This window comes from Mytilus galloprovincialis, chromosome 3 (genome assembly GCF_965363235.1).
Source record: "Mytilus galloprovincialis chromosome 3, xbMytGall1.hap1.1, whole genome shotgun sequence".
NCBI lineage: Eukaryota > Metazoa > Mollusca > Bivalvia > Mytilida > Mytilidae > Mytilus > Mytilus galloprovincialis.
In genome coordinates, this window is record NC_134840.1 from 106,609,780 (window position 1) to 106,624,129 (window position 14,350).

Genomic DNA, 14,350 nt, shown 5'->3' on the forward strand with positions numbered 1-14,350 from the left:
TAAATATTTTAGAATACTTGTCAGATAAAGTCACACTATTTTGTCTTATAAACCAGTACATGATTTACTTCAACCAGACTACGATAGCCAAGTAATGTCAGAATTTCTTATCAAAACATATGGTTACATAATCATATCAGATAAGTTCCCGTCAGTATATACACAATCACAAACATTATCTATTACAGTTCCAGCTTTTGAACACAAAAACAGAATTACGTAGATATACATGTAATCAGACATGTAGAAATGTTTTGATTGCTTTCAGGAAATACAAACATACCTAAATTGTTATAAGTACAAAATGTATGTACTACTCCAATAGATTATGTCATTTCCAACCAATCAAGAGTCTTCACAGTGGGAGTAGGCTAAAAGTTGGCAAAACTTCTAGAAGTTTTTCTCTGTCCACCCTATGAAGTGGACATGTCATATCTTTTTCTGTCAACCCAAGGAATAGAAATATGGTCACTTCGGTCATTTCTGACCAACCGTAAAATCCAGTCAAAGTGGGGTGTGAGTTTGGCTGTGCAGAATGTACAAGTATGCAGCAATGTCTGTCAGAATGGGGACATTAAATTAACACCTTGTGTCGAGCAATTGCAACCATCTCTGCATATAAAGAACCCTCACAACTACTTCTAAAAGTCAGTATACCTACATGACATAGGTAGTGGTGATCAGAATCCCACAAACTTTCATCACAGACGTCCTCCATCTATTACTGGACCTATTATATTCATTGTTCAATTTGTTCTCGTCTTGAACATGCATGAAATATTTGACACTGGACATTAACCAAACAGCAATCAATCAATCTTTTTCTTTTAACAAAATACTTGGAAAAAGTATAAATCTTTTTCACAAAAATTTAGGTAAGATTTTAGAGTGGGCAGGGGGTTATTACAACATCCACTTAAGTTATAAGTGTAAATATTTGAAGAATTCATATGCCATTTATTTATAGATAGTTTTGAAGAATTCAATCACAAAACATTATTCTTATGAAAACAACTTGATTCTTGATAATATACATACATATTTTTTAAGGGGCCATCTGAAGGACGACTACAGGTGCAGGAGTTTCTTGCTACATTGAAGACCCATTGGTGACCTTTGGCTGTTGTCTGCTCTATGGTCGGGTTATTGTCGCTTTGACAATTCCCCTATTCTTTCTCAATTTTATGTATACATAAATGTCCACATGCAACAGCCATTAACAAACCACCTCTTTTAAAGTACATGTATTGCCTCAACAAATTTCTGACACACTTTACCAGTAAGGCTAATCTAGTCAACCACAGATGTTTCCATGTACCGTACATGTATTTGAAAAAATAACATTTCAGCAAAATTCTCGATAATAGAATTTTCCATATCAAACTCTATAACATAATATGGCTGATGGGTATAAAACTATTTAGTAAATTTGTAATTATTTGTCTTTGGGGTGTTATTTTTAGAAGCTCATCGCAATGTTTTGGAACCTTTGACTTCTTCATTTGCAATACTAAGGTACATATAAGATCTCTATTTTTTGAGAAATTATGTAATAAATGGAAATCATTTAGATATCGTTGAATTCTTTGCTTCGGGCTTATATTGACCAACATTTGTCAATTTTCAGATTCAGGCAATCTACCGCACAGAGAGAGATATTCAACATTTATATTTAACAAGCACATTTACAAGCCTTTTGATTTCCTGTGTAACTTTCAATTAATTTGTTATTACATGCAGTAAAACTAAGTTAAATTCATCTATCTGGTAATTACACACACCATAAACTATTACCTGAGTGTTTATTACCTGTATTTACCTAATTAGATACAAGTACTGTGTAATACTCTGGCTTATCAACTCCCAATGGGATTCACCACTTTAAGTAGTGAAATGGCACATTTTAGAAGTGCATCTCACAGCATATAAATCTTTGATTTGGCAATTCTTCCAATTTCAACTGACATTCAGGAATCAAAATTTGCCAAAAAGCAGAATAAAGTGGCCAATAAAGGGTTATATAACAATGACTCAGATGAGAAGACTCCTAAATCTACCTCAGATTCAACAGATTTATTAGCCCTTCGCAAGAAACAGACATAGTATGTCTGAACATCAACAAAACAAGACTTTGCCAATTTTTTACAAAAATATATCAACATGGAACTCTTGGAATTGATCAGGTACTGAAGATTCATTCATTTTCTTGGGTACAAATTTTCATAGATTGAGGGAAAAAAAATTTCACGGCTATTCTATTTTGTATATTTTTTTCATGGATACCATTATCATTCAGCAAAGAAGAAACATTTTATTTTCATGGATATGTATTCATGGTTTTGCTTAGTTCATAGGTCAAGCCTGTTATTTTTTTTTTACTTGTTTGAACATTAATTTTGTAGTTCATGTATGTGTACAACATTCTTGATAATTGGTACTCGACCAACAACAATATACCCAGGGTATTGTTTTGTAAACTCTGCTATACCGATACAACACATTTTCTGCATGTGTCTTCAGAAAGAGAAATTCTGCATTAAATAAGATAACTTACGCATAGTTTTGTCTTGCTTTTTCAATCAAATTTTTTGGTTTTTGTAAGTACTGTGCGGCGTCCTTGACACTGATCTGTGGACTATTTGCCAGGGCATTTTCCATGACACTTTCAAATGATAAACTGTACATAGATCCTGGGGATAACGTTCCATTAGCATTTAATGTATTGTAAGGTGAAACTGAGTTATTAGCATTATATCCTGGTGTTCTTCCGATAGTGTTCTGCAAAAGGGAAAACAATTACATATGAGCTGCGTAGAATAGAAATCGACCTAATGCAAATAATTATCAGTTCATCTTTTTACTTATATAAGGTGGGAAAAAATCTCTTTACAAAGTCTGTAACTGTTTGAGAATTGATGCGATATACATTATGTAAAAACCTTATACAAATCATACCAACAAGTATCTTTATTTTTGTATTTGAAGGTTCCAAAATCAATCAAGTTCTTATCAATATACATGTAAATATGTACTTGCATAAGGTCAATTTTTATCCGACACGGATCAGGTAAAAGGTGATGACCTCAAATAACATCTCCTTGTATAAGTATGCAGTTACAATAACATATATATATTGATAGACAGCAGCTGACCTTAAATGGCATGTTTCTGAACTTTTAAAGAATATAATACCAGAGTTATGCATAAAACTGTATTATTTCAATTATAATGAAATATCTCTAGTTGAGAACATTTACTACATTAAAAAAATGTCCATCTAAATAAGATTTTCTCTAACTTATCCCCTTCCTGACCTGTTGATTATTTTTATTTAATCGACATGTGATTAGTTTGATCTCAGTTCTTCATTGGTCAAAATTTCATTATGATGTAAAATTTTCTTGCTTTCCTCTGAAATTCCTATTGTGATGTCATGAAAAAAGGCAACCATGTCTGATGATGTCATGAAAAATGAACACAACTTCTTGCAGATTGTTCGAAAAGAAGGATAGTCTGCATATCGTCAGAAATCATTAGAGAAACAGATTCCACCACCAAAGCTCCTGTAATACCATTTTTATCCACTCAACAGTTAAATTTTATTAAATATATAAAATGCTCTGCACGACTTCAACTGTTTCGACTCAATCTCTATATGCTCAATGGAGAATACTTAATCTGGGTGAGGGTCAAGCAGGACTCCTACTGAATGGACTTAAGTCTCTCTATTGCTCCCTGAGGGAGAATACTTACTGTAGGTGAGGGTCCTGCAGGACTTCTACTGAATGGACTCAGTCTCTCCATGCTCCCAGAAGGAGAATGATACTGTACTCCATTGCCATTTACACCCAGGTTTTCTGTTGATCCTTGTTTCTTTTTCTTATGGTTTAAATTCTCCTTTATATTCTTTTTTAAATCATCCTTATCCATATATTTCATTACAGACATTTCTTCTGAATGTCTTATGCCTGAAATTTTAATAAAAGATGTTGTGTGGTTTGTTAAAACTATGATTCCCTATTTAGATGAGTTGTTCACAATTGGATATTCAAATACGTGAAAACTGGACAAAATAAAAGCAATGCAATAATATTTCCCTCAACAATTTCTAAATAAAATGACCATAACAAAGTCATCTCCATTCAGTTTTCCATATTTATTTTTCTTATGTAAGTCTTTTTTAAATTTTTAATATTATGGGGAAAATCTACCCCAACCTCACACATAGAATAAAATAAATTCTTCTTCTATGATTTTATTTTTTGTTGAATGAGGACAATAACCTTAAACCTAATTGTAAAAATGTTCTATATGTTCAAAGTACATGTGAACTCTACCAAATGTATATAATATAAAATAAGTCTCACGCCTCTCCCAGTTTAGTAAGAAGTGACTAAGCAGTATATAAAGAATCTAATGAAGACTTGAAATGCATCAGATTCTTTGAAATCATGACATCCTTGATGATGATATTTTTAGCACAGGCATAATTTCAGAAAGTATGGCAACATTTATTACACACAAGTTGAATCAGTTAACGTTATTCATCACTCATTGTGCCAATTATTTATGTAAATTGGTTTGTTTGGAAAAATCACTTGATCATTTTATTTAACATGACATGGTTCAAAATCATACTATTACCACCAAGAGAATATCCCTACTTTGATTGATGAAAAAATCGGTTAGTTGTCCATCATATGATAATATACATCAAGATCATTTGATGCCAAAAAAGTGTTTTTTTTTTCTATCAAAGGAATGTACATCCTCTGAATGTCCCATCTGAATTGGTCATTGCTTACTGTAAATTGCCAACAATCACTTTTTTCAATATATTTTTCTCAACAGCAGAAGGCATATATTTCATGATAATATGATGCCAATTTTTTTTCTTTCCACCATATACACTTTCACCTGAATCTGTAACAGATCATTCTCAGAGTTTCCAGCAAAGACAGTTTCAATGTATTTACCAAACATCAGCAACAGTGAATTTTTTTACAGAATTACTTTGTACATATACCTGGAAATTGTTAGTTGGATGTAGAGTTGTCTCATTGGCACTCATACCACATCTTCCTATATCTATATACCTCGAGCTCACTACTGTGCATTTCATTTCAACTTTAGTAGGTAAATGTACTGTGAGTGTATTTGGATTAATAAGCTATTAACCCAGACTCCATCTTAATATTAACTGGTAAAAGCCAATGTTTGTTTTTAATACACTTCAACTATGCCAGAACTATTCTGGAAGTATGAAGCAATTATTATTTTTGGCCAGTGATCATAGTAATCCATTATCATACTGAACGATAAACGATAATTACCTAATTCTTTACAGAGCTGAACCACAGCGGAGAAAACTTTACATGAAAAGTCCATTCTCAGCTCGAGGATTTGTAAATCTGGGATTTGTACTTTCAGTACTTTGTGCATAGGTGTAAATAAAAGGCGTGCATCGGCTCCTACTCCGTATTGATCTAATGTGGTTCGAGGTCTGGATAACCACACATTTTTATCTGGCCACCAGAGGGCATGATCTGACCAGTCCATAGCAATATCTGTAAAATATAATTTGGTAAATGTTCAAAATTTATTTAAACAATTACATATACACACCTTGGCATCTAATATCATACTACCTTATCTACAACTTAATGAAAATTGAATTAGTACTATATATGGTTTGCACATAAATATGGAACAGTACACTCTGCTTTGGCTTTGATTGTGACTCTTCACGATATTTCATGAGCAGTCAGTCCATTGATGATAATTTATTGCTCTTTCTCATATTTTGTAAAATTATCATATATTAGGTCTAAATTAATATATTGTTTGTTTCCCCAATCCCGACCCTGCCAAGCCAGGCGTGGGTAGGTAGGTAGGGAAATATTTTTATTTTTTCCAAAAAGCTGTAACAATAACTGTCGATCCAGCAAACATGAAAAATTGGAAATGAATAAAATAATATTTGACTTAGCTGTGACAACAAAATTTTATGAGTAGCACCGTTTTTGCAGGGTCCGTCGGGATTGGGGAAACAAACAATATTTTATTTCAGGCCTATCAATTGTTTTCTGATTATACAAATGAAACAAACTTTACATCCATTACAAATGTACATGTACAGTAGTAACAGTGGGTAGGTTGGAATACCATAAAGTCTTGTCTAGTTTTGTGGTCAATTCATACCAAGGACAATTAACCAAAATAAAACCAACATCTACATGGCTACAGTCATGATAGTACAGTTGCTGCTTGCAAACAAATATCTTTACCAATAAACACAAAACTTGAATTGCAGCACAATAACTAAGAGAACATTTAAAACATTTTTACATGATTCAAATGCAACTATAATCTAAGACAGGCTGCAAGAATGACTGAATCATGTCTTTGACACTTTTATATAAGCTTTAGATTTCAAATATTTTGGCTACGAGCATCACTGAAGAGACATGGATTGTCGAAATGCGCATCTGGTGCAAGAAAATTGGTACAGTTAATTTTATTTGACACCTGTATGGACTTATTCAAAGACACCAAAACAAGATTCCAGTACAAATGTTTATCTATAAATTTAAAGTTAATATGTAAATATTATCTTTCAAATCAGATAAGTTTCATCTGTCCTTTTATTACATGTATTATGTGCACACGATTTACTAAATTTTATATGTATTATGTGCACACAATTTATCAAACTTTTCATAGAATATTAGTTGTTTGTCTTTTTAGTATATATTCATTTTTTACCGGACAGTGTACATGTCAGGTTTTCTAAGTCCAACTTCAAATTTTATTAATCCCTTTCATGCCTTATGATTTTTGGGGGGTTTAATATACATTCATAATCCATTGTACATGGAACCAGATGCTCCGCAGGGCGTAGCTTTATACGACCGCAGAGGTTGAACCCTGAACGGTTAGGGCAAGTATGGACACAACATTCAAGCTGGATTCAGCTCTAAATTTGGATTGTGATTACAGTGACTTGACTGATAGTGTTGCTATCCAACAATTGCAATTCATTCAAAATTTTGACCAAATTGCAATTTGTTTTATTAAACCAAATTGTTCAACTGGTCAGAAATTTGAACAAATTGTTCAGTCAAAATGTGAAAGTGCAAGGTGATAAAATAAATCATACTTACAATCCTATAAGACTTTAACTCCACTGTGTTGATGTTATTTCTAAATTAGTTTATCAATCTGTATAGGTATATATAGCTATTACCATACTAAAGGTGAACTGTTTTATTTGTAATTGCTATAAAAATGTCCAAACTAAGCTTTTATATAGTTTTTCTTTCAAAATGTATTCTATATTCATAAGAATCACACAGTATATGAATAAAAACATCATATTCAGTAAAATAATTTGTAAAATTGCAATATATTTGTAGGAAGGGGAGATAATCTTTTTTGGTTTCAAAAAGTCTTTATTCAAAAGAATAGTATTTTAGGTTATTTTCCCAAGGAAACTTATCAATAGCATATTGTTATTTCACATATAGTTTACTGAATATATGATGTATTATTTTAAATGATATATGATTCTTATATTTTCGAAAGAAAAACTATATAAAAGCTTAGTTTGGACATTTTTATAGCAATTCAAAATAAAATAGTTGACCTTTAGTATGGTAATGGCTATAATATAACATATATGATATAATATATCAATACACTGAATACAGTGGAGTTAAAGGCTTATAGGATTGTAAGTATATTTTATTTTATCACCTTGCACTTTCACATTTTGACTGAACAATTTGTTCAAATTTTTGACCAGTTGAACAATTTGGATTAATAAAACAAATTGCAATTTGGTCAAAATTTTGAATGAGTTACAATTGGTATAATTATATTATATCATTTATGTTATATTATAGCCATTACCATACTAAAGGTCAACTATTTTATTTTGAATTGCTATAAAAATGTCCAAATTAAGCTTTTATATAGTTTTTCTTTCGAAAAGGATTTTATATTTATAAGAATCATATATCATTTAAAATAATACATCATATATTCAGTAAACTGTATGTGAAATAACAATATGCTATTGATAAGTTTCCTTGGGAAAATAACCTAAAATACTATTCTTTTGAATAAAGACTTTTTGAAACCAAAAAAGATTATCTCCCCTTCCTACAAATATATTGCAATTTTACAAATTATTTTACTGAATATGATGTTTTTATTCATATACTGTGTGATTTTTATGAATATAGAATACATTTTGAAAGAAAAACTATATAAAAACTTAGTTTGGACATTTTTATAGCAATTACAAATAAAACAGTTCACCTTTAGTATGGTAATAGCTATATATAACTATACAGATTGATAAACTAATTTAAATATAACATCAACACAGTGGAGTTAAAGTCTTATAGGATTGTAAGTATGATTTATTTTATCACCTTGCACTTTCACATTTTGACTGAACAATTTGTTCAAATTTCTGACCAGTTGAACAATTTGGTTTAATAAAACAAATTGCAATTTGGTCAAAATTTTGAATGAATTGCAATTGTTGGATAGCAACACTATCAGTCAAGTCACTGTAAATAGTTGACACAGAATGAATGTGTTCTAATGAACTTCAAATTTTTGTTTCTCTTAGAGCAATTCACTATGCTGTTGAATATTAATCCTCTCAAAAAAATGTTTGAAGAAATTTTCTTTTTTATTTATGAAATTTCAAATGAGAAAAATTGAACCCAATTTTTTTAATCACATCCCCCTTTCCCTTATTCCAAAACTAATCTCAATTAAAATTTCTAATGGAGTTTGCAACAATAATATAAAATTAAGATGTAAAAAAACTGCTTGTTATCACTGAATGGTAAAGATTATTTTAATTTATCAGTTGGTAGTAAAAAGTGAATATACATTGTATATTGTATATAACAAAGATTTAAGTTGATTCTGGACAAAGAAAGATAACTCCAATTAAAACAAAATCTTGCTATTGCACAATATTTTGCAATTAGATATTTCTTGCTTACTATTCTGGACAAAGAAAGATAACTCTAATTATTTTTTTTTTTGATATTTCACAATATTGTGCAATTAGATATTTCTTGCCATTGCGCAATACTGTGCAATTGAAAAGACTTGCTATTGCACAATACTTAATATAATAATTTTAGATCCTGATTTGGACCAACTTGAAAACTGGGCCCATAATAAAAAATCTAAGTACATTTTTGAATTCAGCATATCAAAGAACTTCAAGATTTCAATTTTTGTTAAAATCAGACTAAGTTTAATTTTGGACCCTTTGGACTTTAGTGTAGACCAATTTGAAAACAGGACCAAAAATGAAGAATCTACATACACAGTTAGATTTGGTATATCAAAGAACCCAATTTATTCAATTTTTGATGAAATCAAACAAAGTTTAATTTTGGACCCCGATTTGGACCAACTTGAAAACTGGGCCAATAATCAAGAATCTAAGTACATTTTTAGATTCAGCATATCAAAGAACCTAACTGATTCATTTTTTGTCAAAATCAAACTAAGTTTAATTTTGGACCCTTTGGACCTTAATGTAGACCAATTTGAAAACGGGACCAAAAGTTAAGAATCTACATACACAGTCATGACAGTTAGATTCAGCATATCAAAGAACCCCAATTATTCAATTTTGATGAAATCAAACAAAAGTTTAATTTTGGACCCTTTGGGCCCCTTATTATGTTGGGACCAAAACTCCCAAAATCAAACCCAACCTTTCTTTTATGGTCATAAACCTTGTGTTTAAATTTCATAGATTTCTATTTACTTATACTAACGTTATGGTGCGAAAACCAAGAAAAATGCTTATTTGGGTCCCTTTTTGGCCCCTAATTCCTAAACTGTTGGGACCTAAACTCCCAAAATCAATACCAACCTTCCTTTTGTAGTCATTAACATTGTGTTTAAATTTCATTGATTTCTATTTACTTAAACTAATGTTATTGTGCGAAAACCAAGAATAATGCTTATTTGGGCCCTTTTTTGGCCCCTAATTCCTTAACTGTTGAGACCAAAACTCCCAAAATCAATCCCAACCGTTCTTTTGTGGTCATAACCCTTGTGTCAAAATTTCATAGATTTCTATTAACTTAAACTAAAGTTATAGTGCGAAAACCAAGAAAATGCTTATTTGGGCCCTTTTTGGCCCCTAATTCCTAAAATGTTGGGACCAAAACTCCCAAAATCAATACCAACCTTCCTTTTGTGGTCATAAACCTTGTGTTAAAATTTCATAGATTTCCATTCACTTTTACTAAAGTTAGAGTGCGAAAACTAAAAGTATTCGGACGCCGGACGACGACGACGACGACGACGCCGACGCCAACGTGATAGCAATATACGACGAAAATTTTTTCAAAATTTGCGGTCGTATAAAAACTATCAAGCAAATTTGTGTATTGAAAAATTAAATGAGATTGCAGATGTGGAACTGTATGTTTGCTGCTTATCAGACAACTATCTTACAGAGAACAAGTCTCCTTTGAAGATGAATACCATCCTTGGACATCAGGGTTCTTTAACTGCATTCAGAATATCAACAACACACAAACAATCTAAAGATTGTGATAGCATCGGGAGATGAACTCATTCAGAATAATGATAATACTGATAGCTTTATTTCTAGATCTAAAATAATCTTTTGCTCCTCTTTAGAAGAGATGTTCTATTAATGCCACTCATTTTTAATAATCTTTCGCTACTCTTCACAAGAGAGCTTCTTAAAATATTGATTTGCAGATTAAAAACTGTTGACTATAAATCTTAAAACAGACAACACAGCAGTCCTTCCTGTTGATAATGTTACGATAAGGGAGATCTGATAATCTGAAATAATCTTTGTATAACATTCATCCTCCCCCGCTATGTTGACATAATAAGGTTAAAATATTGAGGCCAAATTTCTATAACCAATATTTTTAAATACTCTTTTTAACTAGAGTAGAATACATATACATCTATAAATGTGAATTTTGGTATTTCCACACCCACCTTCAATGTATCGTGATGAGTGGCCAATCCATGTTCGCCCAAATTCTAACTTTAATTCTGTTGAAATATTGAATAAGCAAACAATATTTTCAAAAATGAACCCATAAATACTATTTTATGACCTACATGTACATGTATGAGCACATACATGTATATGACAGCATTTGTTTGTACATTCATGCTTGTTGACGCATTCAGTAATCATGATCAGTTCTTTGAAATGGCAGATCCACTGACTTGCCAGCAAAAATCTTTGTTTGAAACCCTGCCTTAACACTAAGTGATCTTTACATAATGACCTTTAATTTACTCCTACATTGGAAGCCTACAGAAAGTATACTGTTTATCTTCTTGCAATGGCCCAAAATTCATCGAACTGGTTTTTACCAACTAAAAAATATCCCACTACAATATTTTTGCAGAATAAATAAAAGGTTGATGGTTTTTGAGATCTGGCATTTGCAAAAGTTATGAAGCAATAGATTGTAATTCATTTTCAAATATCCATATTTCAAATATCAAGGACATTTGGCAAATGAAACTTATAAATGCCATTCAAATATTACATGTACATACTTTTTGTTTAGTTATCTAGCAGGAATCAATGTTCAATAATGAATTATCGTTTGAAGCACAAAAAAACAATGTTAAGCTGTGTAATTGATTGTCAGAGGAAATTAGATCATATCAAATGCTTGCTATTAATCTAATCAATAGAATTTGATATGAATGAAATTGATTTTTAATCGCAAAAATCAGTACTAATACTATGTTTAATTGGATTCTTTGTAAAACATTTCTATCATATCCAATAAGCAGGGATGGGGTAATCGTAATCTGTAATCGTAATCGATTGTAATTGATTACATTTTTTCAAGTAATCGACAGTAATCTGCACAAAAATCCTTCATGTAATCGATTATTAATCGATTACATTTGTCAGTAATCGTGCCCATCCCTGCCAATAAGTGATTATAAAGTTACACAATAAAATCAGAATGTTCTATGTCAAATTTCATCCTTTTTGCTTCTAAAACTTTTTTGAGACATAAAGGTAATATTGACAACAAGTGCTTTTAAAAATGCTAGCCTAAATGATGTACATGTAACCTTCCACCATCAGCAACCTCATACATGTACATGTATCATTAAGTAAAGTAAGTTAAAAGTGGCACAGACATGACAAAGTGTGAATTGGTTAAAAAAAAGTGATTCATGACATATAAAAAATCCAAACAAATATGATTAAGGAACAAAATTTTAAGTGAATTTCAGGTGATAATTGTAGTAAGTTACAAAATGTATAGCATTATCCTACATTTGTACATGTAGATGCATCAAAGAAACTGATACTTGAAGATAAACAAATGTACCAAGAGCATCCATTGTACACAAATGCATTTAAAAATACTAATTTGCATTTATGTTAATCTCTAATGCATTTAGAATTTTAACTAGTAATGCATTCAGAATTTTTACTAGTATACAAATATTTCTGAAATGCATTTGTGCATATTAATATTACATTTTACAATTACACGTATTTATGCATGAGCATCAGCTGCATAACACTTATTGTATAAATTTGATTTTGAACTTTAGTTTCTTACATGTACATCCAACATGAAAAAAAATAATCGTGAAACATTTGTTCACCTCATTAAATCATAAGAACTTGGAAGTTCAACTCAAATAATAGACATACAAGATATAATGTCTATTATTTGACCTATAAATCATATCTAAACATTTCTATTTGTTTAAACTTCTTGGTCCATTACACATAAATAGGCCAAGATAGGTAACTACCAAATTCCATATCCTTTATAAATAGTTTATCTAATGGGCATCATTTAATGGGTCACTGAGTTATTGTAAACTAAATATCCCACTATCATTGTGTATTACGTTGATAACACTATCTTATATATCTCATGATTGAGGTAATTATCGCTTGAAATTAGCAATTAAAATTTATCCATACTATTTGGTCCTGTACAATGACCTTTAAATGATGAGAATTTTACAATAACATATCATTATACTTTGAATGTCGGAGACCATATGTTTATCAGGAAATTAAACAATGTTTAATGAAATTATATACATGTATATTACACATGAAGAAATTTCTAGTACCTACTTTTTTGGTACATTTGTTTACACAAAAAAACAAATTCGTTATTGTTAATTTTGGTAAAGCTATATATTAAGGCAGTGTTGTTTAAAGGCCAAACTCAATTATCATGATTATAAACAACTTGTAAAGTAAAAAAGATGAGAAATAATAAACATAAAATAAAATGCTACATTTTGTACATTGTAATATATTGAAATTAATATATTTTATATATAATCTACAATGTATATCAATCGAGAATAGATAAGTTCAAATCAAAATCAAATTAGAAACTTCCTACAGGAAGCGATACAAGGCAAAGCTTCTGTACATATTTTTTATTTTTAAGTTTTGCTTCCTGCATCAAACTTTCCATGCATCCATCTCTTATCTACTGCCTTAAAGCTTGGTTATCATGGATATGTTCGAGCAATTTTGACTCTTTTGTATTAGAAGCCTTTTCCCTTATTCTAGTATTGTTTCAGAAATTTACCGTTCCTCCATTTGGAATTTGTAAATGTAATACATGTTATGAATGAAAACATGTGTAAATATATACATTGTACATGAATTATACATGTATTATTAACATGTAAACTTTGACTCTTGAAACAAATACATATGTAAACCTACAGTTTTTGTACATTAGGACAGGTTGAACCCTTCGTCTTAAGTGGGAAACCTTTAGGACTTATATCACATCTGCTTAAAGATTCCATAACAATCAAACAGATGTGGTTACCGTAACATTTTACCATTAATCCTCACACATGGAGTATACAATGTACCACAGTGGCGGATCTAGAAATTTTCATAAGTGGGGGCCAAATTTTTTTCTCAAAATTAGAGGCTGGCCACCCTGCCCCCCCCCCCCCCCCCCCCCTTAACTCTGCCTCCGTACCACTCCTGCTTTCACTTACGTTAGTGGAACCTTTACCATGTTAACTATATTGGGTTTTGTTTATGTTTAGGGTTTGTTTAACTCTTGATTATGGTTAGGGGTAGTGTTTGGGTTAGATCTACAGTGCATGTAAGGTAAATATATATCCGTATAAAATGGCCGTGTGGGTCCCCTAAAGTAAATGAAGTCCCACCACTCAACCTGACATTTACATATGTATAAATATAGAAAATAACTCTAGTGGTAAGAGCTACATTCTTTTCATCGAGAACTAGAAACTGCATTAATGTGTACCATGT

General features: G+C 31.0%; 1 protein-coding gene across 2 annotated transcripts in view; it reads right to left on the bottom strand.

Moving 5' to 3' along the window:
* LOC143069698 (fermitin family homolog 2-like) overlaps nt 1-14,350 on the bottom strand; it is a 40,209-nt gene that overhangs the window by 21,561 nt on the left and 4,298 nt on the right. For both annotated transcript variants that reach the window (XM_076244467.1, XM_076244466.1), the window contains exons 3-5: nt 5,334-5,567; nt 3,754-3,968; nt 2,555-2,778 (exon numbers count right to left, since the gene is read on the bottom strand). In XM_076244467.1, the coding sequence (XP_076100582.1) occupies nt 2,555-2,778; nt 3,754-3,968; nt 5,334-5,567 (673 nt within the window). The remainder of the gene's footprint in view (nt 1-2,554; nt 2,779-3,753; nt 3,969-5,333; nt 5,568-14,350) is intronic.